This window comes from Hypanus sabinus, chromosome X2, assembly GCF_030144855.1.
Source record: "Hypanus sabinus isolate sHypSab1 chromosome X2, sHypSab1.hap1, whole genome shotgun sequence".
Classification (NCBI taxonomy): domain Eukaryota; kingdom Metazoa; phylum Chordata; class Chondrichthyes; order Myliobatiformes; family Dasyatidae; genus Hypanus; species Hypanus sabinus.
In genome coordinates, this window is record NC_082739.1 from 11,472,058 (window position 1) to 11,492,134 (window position 20,077).

General features: G+C 41.5%; 1 protein-coding gene across 3 annotated transcripts in view; it reads left to right on the plus strand.

The window, feature by feature from the left end:
• The window catches only part of nectin1b (nectin cell adhesion molecule 1b), a 780,494-nt gene that overhangs the window by 229,010 nt on the left and 531,407 nt on the right, over positions 1–20,077 (plus strand). The window contains exon 6 of one of the 3 annotated variants that reach the window (XM_059956949.1): positions 8,585–18,365. The exons of the other annotated variants lie outside the window; for them this stretch is intronic. Coding sequence (XP_059812932.1) covers positions 8,585–9,096 — 512 coding nt within the window. The 3' untranslated portion in view covers positions 9,097–18,365. Of the gene's footprint in view, positions 1–8,584; positions 18,366–20,077 lie in introns of those variants that run through there. 3 annotated transcript variants of the gene reach the window in all.

The window sequence follows — 20,077 nt, forward strand, 5'->3', positions numbered from 1 at the left end:
CAGGTCAGTAGTGTCTTCAGAATAGCTCCATAGCCCAATAACGCCCACCTAATAACGCCCACACCCTCACCCTTAAACTATTGCTATAGCATGCATTAGCAATGAAATTATCAGGACTAGCTTCAGTCCCTTCACAAGGCTGAGAGGAAGATGCCTTGTTCAATCAGGTCACACAGTTCTGTTTATTTTTGCTTCACTGGACAAGATCAGGGAGATCCCAGTAATGCAGATTCTGTGTGTGAAAACTCTACCCTTCTAGTCATTAATGCTTTATTAACAATCCACATGCATCCAGAAGATGTGTTTTATTTAATGTGCAGTATAAAGTTTGTGAGTTCTGATTGGATTGTATACTGCACTTGTCACAAATTCCTCTCCTTTCGTATTTCCTTGTGAAGCTATAATGTAAATTGGCAAGCCTTTGAAGCTGTGTGTATCATGGCTGCACACTCTGATCACTTGAGCACTTTGAAATAAGCTGTCTGTTTGAAGCCAGATTAATGATGCAATGGGCACTTGTATTGCTGCTCCAGAATATGAGATTGATTTCCCCGTGATACTAACTATCTCCTTGGATCATATTCATCTGAAATAATGAAATCATGGAAGGACTGATAATTTTGAGGCTGAATTACATTCTCAGTGATATATTTGATCCCACGCTGGCCTTTGAGTCACACAGTAGTTGACCTACTTCTATCTCTCTGCAGCACTCAAATGTACCTATGCTTTACATTTAGATTTATTTATCACACGTACACGAAAACAAACGGTGAAATGCGTCATTGAGTCTCACCTCAAGTTCTGCTGATGCCCTCATTTGTTCCTTTATTACTTCTAGATGACTGCTCCAACCATTTCCCACCATGTTTCTGTCTACTGTAAACCCGTGGCCAACCAGAATTCTGGTGCTTATGTTCCCAAAGTGTATCTGCATCAACCCTTTAATCTTTAGAAAAATTTGCTCCTATCCGTTTCTGGCTTCTCGTGCAGTACCTTTGTCATCTTTGCTTTTCAGTGCCAAGGACCTGAATTTGAAGGCACTCCATGTCACCTCCTTCAAGATGCCCCTTAAACCCTTTGCCATTTCTGCCAGCTCCAATGTGAGCTTTAATACTTTTTTGTCTTTCACTGTACTGCTGACACAAAACCGCAAATTTCTTGACATAATAAAGTTCTCGACATAGCTCGGTGATTCTCCCTCATCACCATGCAGGGACCAAGCCTCCCCTTCCAATTGAGGCTGAAGTTCACCTGCATCTACTCCAACTGCCCTCCTGCATTTGGTGGTGATGATGTTGCCTGCAGTAGACTAGAAAAGTGACACATGGACTAGGTGACTGTCTCACAGAGCCCTGTGCTCTGCCTACAAAAGACACCTCCAGCTTCTACATGCATACCTCTTTAACTTTCTTCCCACTCCCACACCAACCGGCCCATCCTTGACCTTTTCTTTTGGTTCAAGGAGGCCCGCTACAAGTTGGAAGGGCAACTTCTCATGTTGTACTTGGATAATTTACAACCAAATGGTATAAAGATTGAACTTTCCAAAGTCAAGTAACCCATACCCCCCTTTCCTATCCCCTCCCCCACCTGGTTCTATCTGTCCATCATTTAATATCTCCCAGCATTTGACCCACCCCTCTTTCACACTGCTGTATATAGGTAATCATTCCTCTTTCCTCTCTGATATGTCTTCAGCCAAAAAGTTGGCGTATGTTTTATGCCTGCTTGACCAAACAAGAGAAAATCTGCAGATGCTGGAAATCCAAGCAGCTCAGGCAAAATGCTGGAGAAACTCAGCAGGCCAGGCAGCATCTATGGAAAAAAAGTACAGTCGATGTTTTGGGCCGAGACCCTCCATCCTGCTGAAGATGCTGCCTGGCCTGCTGAGTTCCTCCAGCATTTTGTGCGTGTTGCTTGCTTGACCAGTTGAGTTCTGGCCAAGGTTGATTATTTATACAATTCCAGATTCTAACATCTGCAGTCTCTTTTATCCTTGTCACACCTCCTTTGCTGCTCTCCTGTGTCCTGATGCATCTCATCCATTTTGTGAGGCAGTGGTCATGGGTTAACCCTCTAGTGTAGGGTGTTTTGTTAAAACCACGTACAGCTGCCAGAATCTGTGGATGCTGCTGCTTTTAGGTTAGAGCTGTACGCGGTCTAGAAGGGGGGCAGTGGTGCAACCCGCTGCTGGAAAGGGAGGGTGGGGGTTGACACAGCAATTGAGAGCAGCAACAGGGAAGCTACCCTGTAGCCAATCCTGTGTCGCAGCATTGTGTCATTGTAACGTTGCTGCCAGGAGCACAATATAAAGGAAGGTCAAATCACAATGAGAGTTAGCAGGTGATGCAAGTCGCCGACTAGCAATGAGAAAGATTGCTGCTCGGTGAAATCAAAATCTGCACGTAAAAGTTAGTAACATTTAGGACTCCTGTGTTATGCACAGGGCACATGCATTTGGCTGTTTCATTTACCATGGAATGTAAATTGCTTGTATCCGCCTCAAGGAAGCCTGTAAGAATGTGACTGCTGTACCAGGGATTATCTGTTATCCTCTAGTCAGCAACTAATGGGCTAGTTCAGGGCTGCCGCACTGGGAAAAGGTTGCTACTTTACTAGAACTTGCCACAAGGCTCCTTGTCACACAGACTGATGCCTCACCCTGTGGGTCTACTCCACAAGGATTCCCTGCTTTTTAACTGTTGTAGCTCTTGTACTATAAAATCAGAACCATCTTTCAGCAAGAAAGCATTGATTTTCCACCCTGAGGAGGCTCTGCACTACGGGAAGAGCTGAGATTTGTGTTGCCGGGACAGCGCATCGGATTTCCATAAGCATCCAAGTGGTAGGCCAGGCAGGTTCCTCCACTTCTAAGTCCAGGGTCAAATAGGTGTAGGGAAAAGCTGTTGGAGCGTGATTCCCTTTTACCATTGAGGGACTGATCATACAGAAATCTACAATTGCTTTTGGAGCCAATTGACTATTGAAGAGACACAGAAGACTGCAGATGTTTGAATCAGCAGTGACGCAGAAACAACTGGAGGAACTCAGCAGGTCAGGTAGCATCAACGGAAGGAAGTGTCGGGACCTGAGACATCAGCTATCCATTTCCTTCCATTGTTGCTACCTGACCTGCTGAGTTCCTCCAGCCATTTTTTTTGTCTGCTGTCAAGTTTATTGTCATGTGCACAAGTACAGTGAGGTACAGATACAATGAAAAGCTTCCTTGCAGCTGCATCACAGTCACAGATTCAGACAACACACAGAATATAAATTATATATTGTACATAAATTAAACAAGGCAGTGAAGAAAACGGCTGTGCAAAACAAACCATTAGCGCAAAAGCACAATCCGAAACAACTGGTAGTATTTATGAGCTGATGGGGGGCAGCTTTATGAACCAGGAACTATTTCATGTTCTTTGTGTTTCTATGGCTTATCCCACTGAGGTATGACTGCCTCAGCAACGTTTTTGAATTAGAGATTGCTGCTTGTGGCTCATCTAACAATGTTCATCCGTCTAGCACTGTGAAAAGTTTGCATTTTGGCAGTCCATGGTTTCCTTGTCTAACTAAGTAGCTAAATCTACAAAGCTATCAACTCTTTACTTCAGTTAGAACCATAGAATAGAAGTTAACTATTTGGCCCATTGTACCTTCACCTCTGTAATCCAGCAGTTGAGCCAGTATTTTATCAATAACCCCACAATTATTTCTCCATCATTATCTATCCTATTTCTTTTGAAAGCAGTGAGTCATTCTGATTCAGCCTTGCTTTAGACAGTTAATTCCACACCAGGACTCTGCGCTGTTTTTTCTTTCTGTTGCATTTTCTTTTTGCCAGTCATGAACTCTTTTTCCTTTGAATTCTTAACTATTCCACCAATTGGAACATGTTCTCTTTATCCATAAACTCAAGAGCTTCTGCAGATGCTGGAAATCCAGAGTAACATACAAAATGCTGGAGGAACTCAGTGAGTCAGGTAGCACGTATAGAAAGGAATAAGGAGTTGGAGTTTCACACCGAGACCCTTCATCAGAACTCTCTTTATTAATTTTGACCTGACACTTCATGCTTTTTAAGCAGCCCAACCTAATGTTCAGATTAATCCAGGAAAGAGTAGGTAGTTCTGTCCCCCAAAGTCTCAGTTCCATTTTATTTAAATCTGTGGTAATTTTATCTTGCCTGCCAAAGCACTTGGAGAGAAATTCCATTTTTCTGTGGCTTTTCTCCCAGCTATTTCCTTTATTTCTTCCTTCCTTGTGGGAAGCTTCTAGACTCCATCATAAATACAACTGTGCTTTATATGTTCATATTTGTATAACAGTTTTAATATAACTAAAGATCCCAAGGACATGAGAAAGATATCTAAAGAAATTTGACAACAGCACATCCGGAGGTATTAGTGCAAGTTACCAAAAGTGGTTTGGGAGAAGTTGGTGAGATTTAAGGAGGGAATTCTGGAACTTGGGGCCTTGGTAGCTGAAATTATGACTGCTGAGGGTGGGGAAGGAGCAGAGATTCTGGGAGGAGCAGTTTAGCTAATCGAGCTGCTGGTTCACAGCCCCAGAATCTGAATCAGGTTTATTATCACTGTGAGATATCGTGAAATTAGTTATTTTGTTGCAGCAGTACAGTCCAACACGTTAAAATTACTGGAAGTTACAGTAAGAAATGTAAAAAGTAAATTGTGCCAAAAGGAGAGCAAGCTAGTATTCATGGATTTATGGACTGTTCCAAAATCAGATGGTGCTCCTAGACCATTGGGTGTGTGTCTACAGGCTCCTTCCTGTACCTTCTGCCCAATGGTAGTATTGAGAAGAGGGCATGTCCTGGAGGCTGAGGGTCCTTGATGGGGAGGTTAATGCCATTATGGGAGCTGGCTAAGCCTCCAATCCTCTGCACCGTTTTCTGATTCTGTGCATTGCTGCATCTATTCCAGACGGTGTTGCAGCCAGTCAAGTTTCTCTCCAGGGTACATCAGTAGAAATTTGCTGGAGTCATTGGTAGCATACCAAATCTTCACAAACCTAATGAAATATAGCCCCGGCATGCCTCCTTCATAATTGCATCAATGCGTTCAGTTCATTTCTCATCTCCAATGTCGTTTGTGGAGTTCGCACGTTCTAACTGAGACCATATGGGTTTCTCTTGAGTGCTCTGATATCCTCCCATATCCTAAGGGTGTGTGGACTGCCGGATTAATTAGACGCTGTAAATTGCCCCTAGGGTGTAGAGGAGTGGCAGATTCTAGTGTGGAGGAGGGGGTAAAATTAATGGAAATTTGTGAAGAATAATATGGGATTAAGGTAAATTGATGTTTGAGGGTCAGTGTGCACTTAGCAAGCTGGGGGTTCTGTTTGGATTCTGTGTGACTCCATGATCATTAAAATTCTGGAATGATGACCCTGCATTATCAGAGCACAGGTATTCAAGTTAGAGGAGATTGTAGTGATGGGGAGCCATGAACCACTGGAGGGATTTCAAATGAATTGTGAGCTTCATGAACTAGCAGCAAGTTCCATTGGCTAGTAACCATTAAGTGCAAGAGCGGTGGGTGAATGGGACAATGCAGGTTAGGACCTATGTGATATGTTGCAGCCGGAGGAAGATCACAGAGTTAGGAATAGTTACTATTAACAGGCATGAGTGAGTGTCTCAGTTATAAATATATCAACCTCAGTGCTTGCTGATTCTCACCAACTCAAAAGTTTCAAAGTACATTTATTATCAAAGTATGTATGCAGTGTACAACCCTGAGATTCGTCTTCCCGTAGACAGTCAAGGAGCAAGAAGAGCCATGAAACCCATACAGCCACGGGAAGAACTTACAAATTCCTTATACAGAATTGAACCCCAATTGCTGGCGCTGTAAAGGGTTACGCTACCTTGTCGCCCCAGTCATTCAAACAGCAAGGTCAAGGCCCCAGTCATTCGTTGACAGCAAGGTCCTAATCTCCAGTATTCCCTTTGACCCAAGACACTGCTTGAAACCTGCCCCTTTTGATCTAACTGCCCGTCATTTGATTTAATGTCATTCCTATGACTGGCTGTCACATCTTGGTGGACAACTGTTCTGTAAAGGGCTAGAGAATCTTTTATCATGTTAAAGCGATATGTAATTGTAATTTGTAGTCAGATCATGCAGTAAAAGAAAGCAGTTTTATTCATCATCAAGAGAAACTGTCTTGTCAGAATTAACCCGCAGGTCAGATCTGTTAGAAAATCCAACAGCGTCTTCTAGTGATTATCTTTAAAAAAAAAGCACTTGTCTAGCAAAATAAAGCATTGCTCCATTTTTAAGCTGAGGCAAACAGATTTCATTGCAAACATTTGAATCTGGAACGTGCTACCAGAGGGGTAGAGAGGGTAGGCACTCTCACAACATTTAAGAAGTATCTGAATGTGTCTTTGAATCACTGAAGCCAGGTGCTAGGATCAATATAGATAGGTTCCTGATGCTCAGCCTGACCGTAATATACAAACATTGGAATCCAAACATTGCCCATGGTCCACTGACAGTTCTTCCAACAATTCACCCTCCCATTTCTCTCCTCTTCCTAGGATGCTCCTTGAAACATATGCTGGTTGACCATAAAATATAGGAGCAGAATCAGGCCATTCAGCTCATCGAGTGTGCTTTGCCATTCTATCATGACCAATTTATTATTCCCCTCATCTCTATTCTGTTGCTTTCTCCCTGCAACCTTTGACACTGATTGGCTGGTTGAGTGAAGGGGTTTGGGAGGGGTGTAGTTGATGGACATGTGGCGAGGAAGTAGGTTACACAGATAGATGTGGGGGAGTAGGTGTTCTCCAAAAACCAGCTTTGATTCAAGGTTGTTTACTCTATACTTGTATGTAAGAAAGTATGGGGAGAAAATCACACAATGAAAGAGCCTCAATGGGTGTGGAGTGTGGTACAGTAGATGGGCCTGACTAAACAGATTTGAAAATGTACGTTGGTTATAATTTAAAATGTTCTTTACATCCATGTTTTGAAGCAAGTTGGGCTTAAGAATAGGCTTCTGGGGACGGGTGGGGGGGGGGGGGGGCGGGGCATTGTGATAGTTCGAGAGCAGCTCCAAGTAGAAGAACTGAGGTGTGCAAAGTAGTTCTGTGACTGACAGTATTTCAGCTGTGTTTGGTGCAGCGTTGCAATTTGAAGGTGTACGTCTTGATAATGAGTGAGACTGGGGGCAGAAAAGTCTCTTCTGTAGCTAAGCCTGCAGTCAGGCATTCTTTAAATAGGACTTATAAATTTAGATGCTAAGTACTAATCAGGGCAGCAGTCGAGGGGCTCAGGAGGGAAGTTATATCACACTGTTCTACAATATAGAAAAAAGACAGTCATTTGGCCCCCTTGAGCCTGTACTGCCCAAAGTTCAGAGTCTGCAATAGAAAATATTATCCATCTTTCAGCAATTAGCGTTAGTGGCACAGGTTGAATGAGAGTCTTGGCAATGCCTGAAGCATTCTAACCCTCTTAGACAAGCAAGGATGATTTTCTAACCTGATTTTGCCTTTATGATTCCATTGTTATTTTTTTTTTAACTCAAGATCTGTTTTCAATTCTTTTATGTTCCCTTCAACAGAAATCTCTTTTCCATGGTAAATGAGTAAAGCTTTCTTCTTGGCTTGCTTAGTGCATTTTATTACTGATTTTCCTTTTCAAGTACTTCAGACTGCAGCTTTTGGAATTGCTAATGCTTATGGGGTCCTGTTGTCTGTATGTTGTAGTGTCTGCGTGTGTATGTGTATATGTATTTATATGTGAGTGTGATTTCTGTGATGCATAGGGGTTCGTGTGTATGTAGGTGAATGTATCAGTGGTGTGTGTGTGCGCGCGCGCTCCATCACTGAGAAGCTGTAACTTGATTTAGTAATAACTATTGTTAAATGGCAATTTACACTAGTTTTATTGGCAATGAACTGTGTTTCTCTTTAGCATATCTGTAAAATCAGGTCACAACCAGTGGCAATGGTATTAAATCAGGGTTTTTCTTTGGATAGGGGCATAAGTTCCTTTAAGGATGACTGACTTTATTTTGGTGATTAGTAGCTGTAAGTGTGTGCACATGTGTGTGTATGAGAGAGAGAGACTAACTATGTGGCTCCATTGGGGGGGGGGGGGGTGAAAGATACTGCCCGTTTTAGGACTGGGGCTATAATCATAGCAAACATTAATAAAGAATGATGAATGCTTTACAAATAGAAAGGGAATATCCTGCTGGAAACTCTCAGGTAACATCAGTGGAGAGAGACATATTTTGCCTCAACATCACCAAAATGACTAAGTATTTCAAAAAAAAGTTTGCATTTAGATTCCAGATATTCTGCATTGGCCGCACTTTCCCTGTGCAACGAAGGTGCGCCGATAGTGGTTTGAGTTGTGTCGGCAGTGCTGGAACAAATGCAATAATAACTTTAATGATGTCAGGAGACCAGCATAGATATAGACTATTAACTTCAGTCATCTTTCTCCCTTCCCTCTGTCTCCCCTTCCCTCTTCCTTTGTCACCCACATCTTTCAAAACACGGGACTGACGTTGTCCCTTCCATCTGTCTTTTCCTACCCAGAATCCCCTCAAATCCTACCATCCGACAACCCGAGTGTGAACCAGAGTCTGGACGGCAGCAAGAGCGGAGGCAACACTTTGATGATTGGAGCAATTGTGGGAGCTGCGGTGCTCGTCGTGTTAGCCGCTGTCATAGTCTTCATCGTCCTGCGCAAGAGGCAGCAAACCTTCAAGGGGGACTACAACACCAAGAAGCATGTGTTTGGCAATGGATACGGCAAGGCTGGCATCATGCCTCCTGGCCCACAACAGGTCCCTTACCAGGAGGAATCCGATGAGGATAAAAAGCTGTCTTCTATGAATGTAAGTTACGAAAACGAAAGGAAAGTTATCCGAGACGGTGCAGACTTTGATGCAGACTCCAAGCGCCCTTACTTTACTGTGGATGAGAGCGACACACAGGAGGAGTTTGATGACCAGACCCTGAGCTTGCAGTATCTGCCGGATATGACAGAAGACATGGTCTCACAGAACGATGGCTCCATAATTTCAAAGAAAGAGTGGTATGTGTAGTGCCAGACCCCTTGTGGTACAGGGCAAAATCAAAGTGTCCTGATTCAGACCCAGGTGGTTTGCTATAAAGAACTCTGCATCAGCTAAGGTCTTAATGATTACATTATGGTTTATTTTTTACATTTCATTCAAAAAAATTCTAAGGACAATGATTTCATAAATATTACAAAAAAAACTTTTCTGTACAGCACTAACGAGGAGTGCCTCACTCATTGCTGGCTGGACTTGCTGAAAAAGCTGATGTCTCATCACTATACTGCACAGGCATCAGGTAACTTATGCTAAACACTGGAACTCGATCAGGCTGCCAGCACATCTGTGGCTGGGTTACCTTAACTGTCATTAATTAAGTCATTAATTTATAACCACTAATTAGGATGGGCGGTGGCTAATAACTTACTGGCATCTGCTAGTGAGTGGTTAGATTTGCTTGTAAGCAACTGGTTGGTGAAGACATGTAATCACAACTTCTAAAATTCCATTAAGTGTAGAGGGTGAGGGGGGAATTAGCTGCTCACTTTCTCTCCAGCCCTTAGCTGAATCTGTATCTAGATCATCCATAAGATGATGACAGTCTCTAAAGACCAAATTCCTTTAAGTCGGACATAGCTCTTACTCCACAAAGTCCTGTTAGGCACCTTAAGTGACTTGTAAATTTTTAGGGGTCACAGTCTTGTTAATTTTTTTAATGCTTTGAAGTAAAAAGAATTTGCCTGCAAGAAAATGAATTTCATTCCCCTCCTGAATGGAGTCCCGATTGTAGCATACAACATTCCCGCATGTGACTTTGTATTACATTAAGTCTCAAAATTGTGTCCTGTTGTGGAGTTACCAAGGTGTGAGGAATCACTTCCTTTCACAAATCTTAGCAAACCTCTACATCGTTAAACGATCGAGGTTCAATTGTTGAGTCTTAATCAGTGCATGTTTCAGAATTCTCTTTAACAAAATGTTTGATGTTCTGCATTTTGTTTAAGGTCAGGTGTGTACAATAATGTATATTTCAAACATTTAACATCATGTTAGCTTTATTGTATTATTTAAACTTGTCCATCGTTTAGTCTGAATTTAAGCACAAGGCATAGAGGACAAATTTGTTGGGCAAATTTACTTCTCCCTGGTCCTTGATCATTTAATCCTGCAAGATGTTAGCGGAGTACAGCAGCGCGATGCAAGGTTAGACCAAGTCAGAGCTAACCGGCCGGTGCTGAATGTCTGAAGTAAACCTGCTGAGAACAATCAGGAGGGTAGAGAGAGGGAGAGTGAGTCAGCATGGTCCCATTGGAGCCAGAATGAAGAAGAGCCCTTGTGTGGTTTATTGTTAGTTCTATGGTAATGTCCCTGAGACAGACTGTTGGGAATTTAATGTACAAGTATCAAGAAAGAGTTGTGTGCCTTCAGCTGCTAGATGTGCCTACTCTAGCATGGTAGATGCCAAGCAAGCCTGCTCACCGATTGATAATTTAAGACCTTCCAGCTTTAACCTCTTTACAATTGTTTTCCAATTTAAAAGGGCAGTCTGTCACTGTTGTGGGCAGCAGGGCTGTGCTGTAAGCACAGCGTAGCACCTCCCACAGTATTAACACACGGGCATTGTGCAGAGCAGCAAACATCACAATTTATCAGATGCTATCAGGCAGGAACACCACTCTCTTTGTTCCAAAATTGCCAATGCATTATGTGTTAATTTTGTTGAAGAACGCCTACAAAAGCACGATGGCAGAAATGTTATCAGTAAGTAATAATTGTTACATTGTACTGCTCTGGCTTGAAGAGCATGCCTCCACCAATAGATTCAGACCTGGCCTTAAGCTTTCCGTAAACAGGAATGCATTGAACAAAGGCGGTTGAAAGAGAAAGTGGTACAGAGAAGGGACAGTGCAAGGACCTGCCAAGTTGTGAGGGGGGGAGCGTGATAGAGTGAGTGGGAGGGTTGTACAACATTACTATCAATCCTTGAGAGTATATTGCCATAAAAATTGAAAAGGCTGGAGGTACACCACAGATAAATAATGAGCTGAGCTTTGACAATTTGATCACTTACCCTTCTCACAACTGTGAACTCAGTGCTGAAGTGACCTTGTCATTGAGTCTAATGATCCAGAGAATGGTGGCAGTTGAAAACATCTCCCGCAAAAGTTTGGCATCAGTAAATGTACATGAAGCTAATGGATGGATATGAAATTGTGACTGCTTCATCAGTCATGTTGTTTTAAGGAGCCAAGTTGAGTTTCTTCTCATGTGCACAAGTGTGGTGAAGTACAGGAACAATGGAAAAGCTTGCAGCAGCATCACAGGCACTTGGGTTCAGACAACACTCAGATTCTAAATTATACAGAAATTATACAATTCGGTGAAGAGAAAAAAAGCTATGTGCAAAATGAGACATTAATGCAAAAAATAGCACACATCCATGGTAGTTTATGGAAGTTAAACCAGCCACCCGTCACCTATGTGACTCCTGTTAATCGACACAAAATGCTGGAGGAACTCAGCAGATCAGACTGCATCTATGGAGAGGAATAGAGTCGATATTTAAGTCTGAAATATTGACTGTTTTCATTGCCATAGCTGCTGCCTGACCTGCTGAGTTCCTCCATTGTTTTATGTGTGTTGCTGTGGATTTCCAGCATCTGCAGAATCTCCCTTGTTCCTGCTGGATCTAAGCTAGTTCTACCTGGCCTTAGGACCCTAAAAACTGTAAAAGTTATTAAACTAAGCAGGATGAGACAATCCTGTCAGCACATTCACTATGGCTAGAATCAGTGGTGTGAGGGACTGTGTTTACACTCTGTGTCACGTAACTTGATACGTAAGAGGCACATGAGAGTTGATTTATAGATGGCTCACTGGATGTCAAAATTTAGTCTGTGTCGGCTGTATTTGACTTGTTTTTTCATATATATAAATATTACATCAACTTGTTGCATGTCCATCAATTCCTGACTCATCTTTGCCTTACCCAATGCAAAACCTACCCTAAGGGAGAATAATTTGGATATGTGCTTAATGCTCCCTCTTTCCAGCATAATGTATTTCTCAGCATGGTGTAGTGCCAACTGAAATGTTGCAAAGCTTAACCATAATTAAGGTGCATTCATAAAACCTGGTTGACTGTTCACTGGCCATCCCAGGCTAGATTTTAGTCAAAGTTGAAACAACGTCAGAGGATTCAAGAGAGAAAAGTTTTTTTCCGGAAAGCTTTTTCCTTCTAGAGCTACCTATTCAGGACCAGAATATAAAAGCAAGGATGGACTGCTGCAGCTTTACAAGGCATTAATGAAATCACATTTAGAATGCCATGAGCAATTTTGGGCCCTGTATCTATGGAAGTATGTGCTGTCCCTAGAGAGGGTCCTTGGGAGGTTCACATAATGACCACTGGGCCTGTACTTGATGGAGTTCAGAAGGATGTGGGTTTTGGAGGGAATCTCAAGTCTTTCCAGATACTGAAAGACTTGGATAGAGTGGATCTAGAGAGAATGTTTCCATTAGGAGAGGGTCTGGGATCTGAGGGCACAGCCTCAGCATAAAGGGATGTCCTTTAAAATTGAGATGAAGAGGAATTTCTTCAGTCAGATGGTGGTGAATCTATGACATTAGTTGCTCTTGAGAGTTGTGGTTTTCAAAGTCATTGGGTATTTAATGGCAGAGATTAATAGGTTCTTGATTAGTATTGGGGCTAAGGGTTACAAGAAGATAGTAGGAAAATGAGGTTAAAAATACTCAGCCATGATTGAATTGCAGAATGGGCTTGGTGGGCCAAATCGCCTAATTCAGCTCTTGTATCTTCTGGCCTCATTTGGCAAACTGATCTGTTATGAAAATATTCAACAGAAACTCTTGATTTGGACATATCAATGCTTCTCACTGCAATGCAAGTGAGCTGGTTATTATTTGGTTTACAAAGGCCAACAATTTTTTTTAAAAAATCTCCTGTACTTCAATCAATTTAAACTGGGGTGTGATAGTTGTTGACCCATTGACTAGAGAGCCTCCCAGGTCTTGCATCAGTGAAACCTTGGACTCTGTTTCAAGTACACGATTGACCAAGACAGAGGAAAAGTGGCAAAATCATAGTGTTATCAGTCAAAGTTTATCACGGACTGGATGCAAGGAGGACATTTTTCCACAGCTCAGGAGTCGAGATCTAGGTACCAGAATCTCAGAATAAGGGGTTGGCCATTTTGGGCTGAGATTTATTGCACTCTAGGAGTGATGAAACTTTGGGATTCACTATCTCAGAGAGTTGAGGTGGTTCTTTCAAAGTAGAGGCTGGATGCTGAAGGAAATGATGTGTGAGGGATGGTGCAGGAAAGTGGAACAGTGAGGGAATTTCAGTCATGGCCTACCCCTACTCCACATTCTAATGTTCTGCATTGTGGTTAAAGTTCACTGAAACCAAGTCTCTGAAAAGTCAAATGTAGTTGATATATATTTCATAAATTTTAGGATGATTTTTATAGTTTGGAGAAAGCCATTAATCAGATTTGTGTTTTATTCTGCATTTTTTTCCATATTTCCTTTTAATATAGAGAGGTCATTCAACCCATCAAACAGGCTCTTGGAGCAGTCATGTCCCCCCACTTACTTCCCCGTTCTCCAATCTGTTAGAACTTAATGGTGTGAACTGTCATTTTACAACTGTCTCAAACTTATAAACAAAGCTGAAGCCTGACACCAAAATGATAAATGGTTAGAAATATGGTCAGGTGGCTCCTATGGGAGGGAGAAATGGTGAGATAAGATTGAGATTGTTCCCCTCTCAGTGAGCTACTGGAGTGTTTGATCATTTCAATTCAGCTCAATTTTTAATAATTTTCTGAGGACTTTTTTTCCAAATAATTTTCTTTTAAGCTATCTAACCGGTCAGAAAACTCTTAGTTTACTAACTTCTTCTTTGGATTTAATGCCATGAAAGAATTTAATAATATGAGAAAGTTACTCTGTAACATGAATTCTGGGCTTAAACAGACAAAGTGATTCTACGCAACACTGTGAAATGAACTCTTAAGAGCCCACCCTCAGAACAAGCCAGTTGGAGACTTGGGTTTGAGTGAAAGGATGGTTGGAGGGCCAGGGAAGTAGTGATCTGACTGAATAGATTTGTTGGTTGTCACATGTACCTCAAAACGTACAGTGAAATGCTTTATATTGTGTCAATGACCAACACAGTCCAAATAAGTGTTGGGGGCAGCCTGCAAATGTCGCCACACTTCTGGCACCAATACTGCATGCCCACAACTCACTAACACTAACCCGTACATTTATGGAATGTGGAAGGAAACTGGAGCATCGCAGAGGAAACCCGCACAGCCACGGGAAGAACGTACAAACTCCTTACAATGTTGGGAATGAAACCCCCATTGCTGATCTCTGGTCACTAGCACTGTAACGCATTACCCTTACCACTACACTGCCATGCTAGCCCGTGGGAGGGTTGAAATATCAGGTGGTTAGCAACATGACTATTAAATGTAGAACCTGTTTTTAGGGTAAACTACTTAATGGACCAGGAAAACAGGAAGCACTTCTGGAATACCAGATGAGGGCTATTAAGTAGATAAGTCGAGAATCACTGAGTTTGGGCTTTCCAAACCCCCAAGCATTGGGTTTAACGCCACTGTCTTATTGCAATGTGATACCTTAAATATCATTTACTTTTCAGTTTTCTTTCCTTAAAGAGCACTTTTTCTTTGGTGCATCCTTCAGCGAGTAGACAGTTTCCAGGGGACCAAAAGAGAAAGAGAGGTGGGGACCAACTGTGTGCGTTCATCTGTCTGAGAGAGAAATGGTGGGGAGGGGGGATGTGGAAGGACCAAATATCTAATGAATCTTGCTATTGTTGATTTGCTATTCAATGCCCTTTGTGCAATTTGCTGCTTTTTATTCTCCTTCTATTGGCCTCCCTGGAAACTGATAGAGCTTGCAGCTTTGCCTTTCTCGGGTGAAAGGTTCCCTATGGGCATCACTGGGTAGTGCTCGACTTAATGGCAGTTGTTAGCACCTGTGAGTGAATTGGTTTGTGAAAAGAATAGCACTGATTCAGAATGGGGAATATTAAGATTTGAGCTTCCATAAATGAAGAATATTTCCTATGAACTTAACTAAGTAGTATAGCTCTTGGGTACTCCTGGATTCTTGCCAGTGGGGTAGTGTAGTGGGAGTGTGATTTATTTAATTATGGCGTATGGAGTTCAATGCACAAGTCTGAGGTCATTCACTTAGAGCCCAAGGAAGTTAAATCATGATGCTTTTTAAATAGGTGTTAAACAGGGACTGTAGAAGGACAAAAGGACTTGGGAGTCCATAATTCATTAAAAGTCAAGGAATGAGGGCAAGAAACTTTTAAAAAAGGCTAATTGAATATTTGGTCTTATCTCAAAGCGACTGGAATACTAAAGGGATATATGCTATTTGTACAGAGACTTTTTTAAAAGATCCACTGCAGTACTACATTAAATTTCCACCACTGCACTTTAGAAAAGATGTCTTGCAACGGAGATCCCCAGAAAGATACCAGGGGTTAGTGGGTGACATTATGTGGACAGGTTGTATAAACGTGGTTTGAATAGCCTTGTTTATCAGTGACTCAGTGCTAATCTGATCAGGGGTTTTGAAAAGAAATGTAGGACGGATTAACAGGTTTGATACAACAAAACTCTTTTCTCTGAGAGGATTGAGAATGAGAAAGTGTTTAATTGTAGCTTTGCTGTTTAGAAATAAAATTAGGAAGCACTTTCTGGCCAGAAGAAAACAAAGAACAAATTCTAGAATTTCAGTATCCCTAAAAAAAATCTGAATCATCTAGTAAGTAATTAGATCTTTCAAAAGAGTGATATATTTTTGTAAATACAGAAGATCACAGGACATGGGGAAAAGAGAGAAGAAAGGAACTGAGGTGATGAACTGACTGGCAGGACAGGGCCTGTAAAGCCAGGTGACCATTGTCCCCCTGTGTTTTGTGTCAGTGAGGTCCACTCGGGTTTGGGAAGCAAATCAAAATGACTTGTGTTACAATCAAATTTGATGGTCTTTGGAGGGAAATTAATTAGTTATTGCTAAATCAAATGGACATGGAGAAGATGTTTCCTATAGTAGGGGAGTCTAGACCAGAGAGCAGTCTAAAAGTCAGCACATCCCTTTAGAGTAAAGCTGAGAAGAAATTTCTTCAGCTGGAGGCTGATGAATCTGTGGAACATATTGCCACAGATGGCTGTGGAGGCCAAGTCAATGGATATATTTAAAGCAGAGGTTGATGAGTTCTTGATTAGTAAGGGCGTCAAAGGTTACAGGGAGAAGTCAAGAGAATGGGGTTGAGAAAGATAATAAATCAGCCATGATGGAATGGCGGAGAAGGCTCAATGGGCCAAATGGCCTAATTCTTTTCCTATATCCTATGGTCTTATGGTCAAATATCTGAAGTTTTCAAGTATTTAGAAGGAAAGGAAAATAAAACAGAAAATGCTGCAAACACTCAGCAGTCAGATTTCATCTGTAAAAAGAGTCTTGGACCAGAAACACTAGCTTGTTATCACGAGATTCTCCAGTTGCTGGAAATCTTGAGCAACACACAAAAACTTAGCACGTCAGGCAGCATCTAAGAAGGGGAGTAAACAGTTGACGTTTTGAGCCAGGAAACTGAAGAAGGATCTCAGTCCAAAATGTCGACTGTTTATTTCCCTTCATAGATGCTGCCTGACTTGCTGAGTTACTCCAGCATTTTGTCTGAGAAATACTGTTGGTGTTTCCACTGTTGCTGCTAGACTTGTGTGTATCTGGAGTTTCCTGTTTTATCAGTTACATAGGATGGAGAACAAGCCCTTTGCCCCAACTTGTCCATGCTGACTAAGTTTCATTTGCTTCTATTTGGCCATGTTTGAACCTTTCATATCCACGTATCTATTCAAATGTTTTTTAAATGTTGTATTTGTTCCCACCTTTGAGCTCTCAGTTCCATACGCAAACCACCTTCTTCATGGAAAAACTTGTCTGTCAGATCCCCTGTCATTTCCCACCACCTCACCTTAAACCTGTGCCCTCTAGTTGTAAGCTCCCAAATCTTGAGGGGTGGAGTGGAAGAATCTATTTCAAATTTCCAACCTTTGCAGTTTTTTCTGATTTTCGAACAAGGGAAGTTATTGGGTGCACAAAATAAGAGAATTAGTTCTCAACTGCAGGAGTAGAGTTTTGGAACAGAATAATTCACCGTTGCAAACCTACACATTTGCAGCTTCTCATGAAAAGGAACAGCGTTCTCTGACCAGAACCATTTGTACAGATTTACTATTTAGAAAGAAAAAGAAGGCAGTCTGTGTATGGGGGCGGGAGGGGTCTATCTGTAAATGTCCTTGGAAAGCTTGCAGAATTGTCAATCAACAAAAAGAAAAGTCTGAAGTAGAGTTCGTAAATAGTACTTAGAATTCTATGTGGCTCTTTGGAGGAATTGTCACTAATCCTTACACAGTAAAACCTGACAGACAAGCACATTCTTCTGATAAAATAAAATTGATATTCAAGCACTGAACAGTTTCTTAGGACTGTCCAAGTTACTCCTTTTTTAATTGTCTTATTTGTATCCTGTAAAGAATATTAATCTACTATGGGAAATCTTTCAATGGCACAACAAATCGATGTTATCCCATCCCTGTCTTAGCTTGACCTGGTTTTTTGGTGCTGTATCCCAGTCCTGGCTGGATTTGGCCTGGTTCCTGTCTGCAGTATTGCTATAGGCTTTGAGAGGAGTGGACATTTATTTTTGTTAATGTTTTGGGTGTGTGAACTCATATGTGGGAATTGGAAGATTATCATGCTCTCTCTTCCATTCCAGTTACACTGTTCTCAACCCATCATACTCTGCCATTGTGCACTAGCATGACATTCCTAATTCCTCATGACAAATTAATTTACAATGGGGCAAGATAAGGTAACCATAGCAGGTTGTTTTGAGCACCAAGTTGAGTAAAGTATTTTTGTTTTGAGTTTGGTGCTGCATTTACTGTGTCCATTGAATCTTGTTAACTATTGTGCAAATAAAAACCATTTTGTAAAATGTATTGTGTAACTGTTTTGTACAATGTTGCTGATGCAATCTGTTTTATTGGCTGCTTTCTTTCCTGTTGGTTCTCTTTATACGGATTCTCTGGTTGCAGATGGTTCGTTGGTGGATTTTGCCTAACCTGTTATGTGCCGAATTGTGTGAAAATGTTTAAAATCTTACATGGGAGGGGGAACTTTTTTTTTAAATAAAAGATGCAAATGAAAACTTATTTGACCTGCTGTTTTCATTTTACTCGGATCCAGTGTCATAGGTGGGTTCTTCCTCTTTGTTCCCATTACAAAGAGAACTTGTCCAGGCAGTGGGCATTTACTTTCATCTTTCTTTCAGCGGTCTTCGTGCTAAACTGAGGCCAGTATTCCCCGTACAGGCTACTACATGCATTATTGCCATTCATCTCACAGAAATTTGAGACACAGAATGAAAAATTGCTCTCAGAATTTGTGGGGAGAAGTAAACAAATATAGTAAAATCACAAAGGTGCTGGAGGTACTCAGCAGGTCATCTGTGGAGGGAAATGGACAATAGACAATTTGGGTTGAGACACTTTATCTGGACTGAAGTAAATATAACACACAAAATGCTGGAGGAACTTCAGTAGGTAGGTAGGTATGGAAAGAAATAAAGAGTCACTGTTTCGGGCCAATGAAGTAAATATGATTTTTTCAGCTCCAGTTTCTTTATGTGCAGATTACACGGCCTTACAGAAAATTGCAATTGGAACACACACTGGACCCTGCTCTGTAACATGAGAGTGTAGCTCTAAGATAGTGTTGCATAGCTGAGGTGCTGTTTCAGCAGAATTCTCACCTGCCCTCTGTGTTATTATGTGTGTACATAATAAAGAACTTCCATTCCCAGAATGCAATGCAGGCAGTTCACCCGGAACCAGAAGTGACGATGGTGAACAGGTTGTGTGTGCTTGTGTTGAGCTGAAGCTATTGTTGGAGTGCTATGAATAAAAATGTGTGGGTTTTGCCCGTGCTAAGTTTGACTTTATCAAGAACAAACATGGTGTCAGAAGGAACAAACAACACCCTCAAGTAGATTTTTAAATTTCTGTGCACCCTACAAAGAGCATTGGTACTTTCAGGTGCCCTGGCCAATATTTACTTGTATCTCACATCACTGGAATTATTGTATTTGAACATTTATTCCTTGCCTTTCCAGGGAGTTTGCTGAGAGCCAGTTGGCTGTAGTATTTCCTTCATGATTATAGAGCTTGTAAAAGTGGATGTCCCAGGGTTGACAAGAGGTATAACACAGCTAATTGGTAATTAGTTTATTTATTGTCAAGTGCTGAGATGCAGTGGAAAAGCTTGGCATGCCACCCAAACAGATCATTAAGTACATCAAGGTAATAAAAAAAGGGATAAACAATGTCGAATGCTCTGACTTTGGGAATGGGGGAATGAATCTGTCTCCAGCATGGTTTTGTTTCCAAACATAGCATCTCTTGGCTGCCTGCAGTCTTGTAATGAGAGCAAAGTTCTCTGCTCAACTACAACATTCCCTCTACCATGGTTGTAATTTATACCATCAAGATGCAACATGACAACTTTATTTAAATGATATCTCCCAAATTATGACTTCTTAGGAAGGCAAGGAAAACAGTGTTATTCCTTTGTGGAGCTGAGCCGTAGTTCTGAACCTACCTTTCCCATTGCACTGTTGGAGTACCTTCACCAGATAGCGGTCAACCATTGCTTTGTCATAAAGGCAATTAGAGATGCTGGCTTGCCAGTAAGGCCCAGATCCCAAAACTGAACAGAGAAAGAATTCCATTGCTCTTTCCTAGTATTCCGATTTCCTTTCAGGCACATGTTTAATTTTGGAAACTTAATAAATAAAAGTATGAAACTTTTATTTTCCAATATAACTTCCTTGCTGTGTATCTAAAGCTACTAGATGCATGTAAAGGGG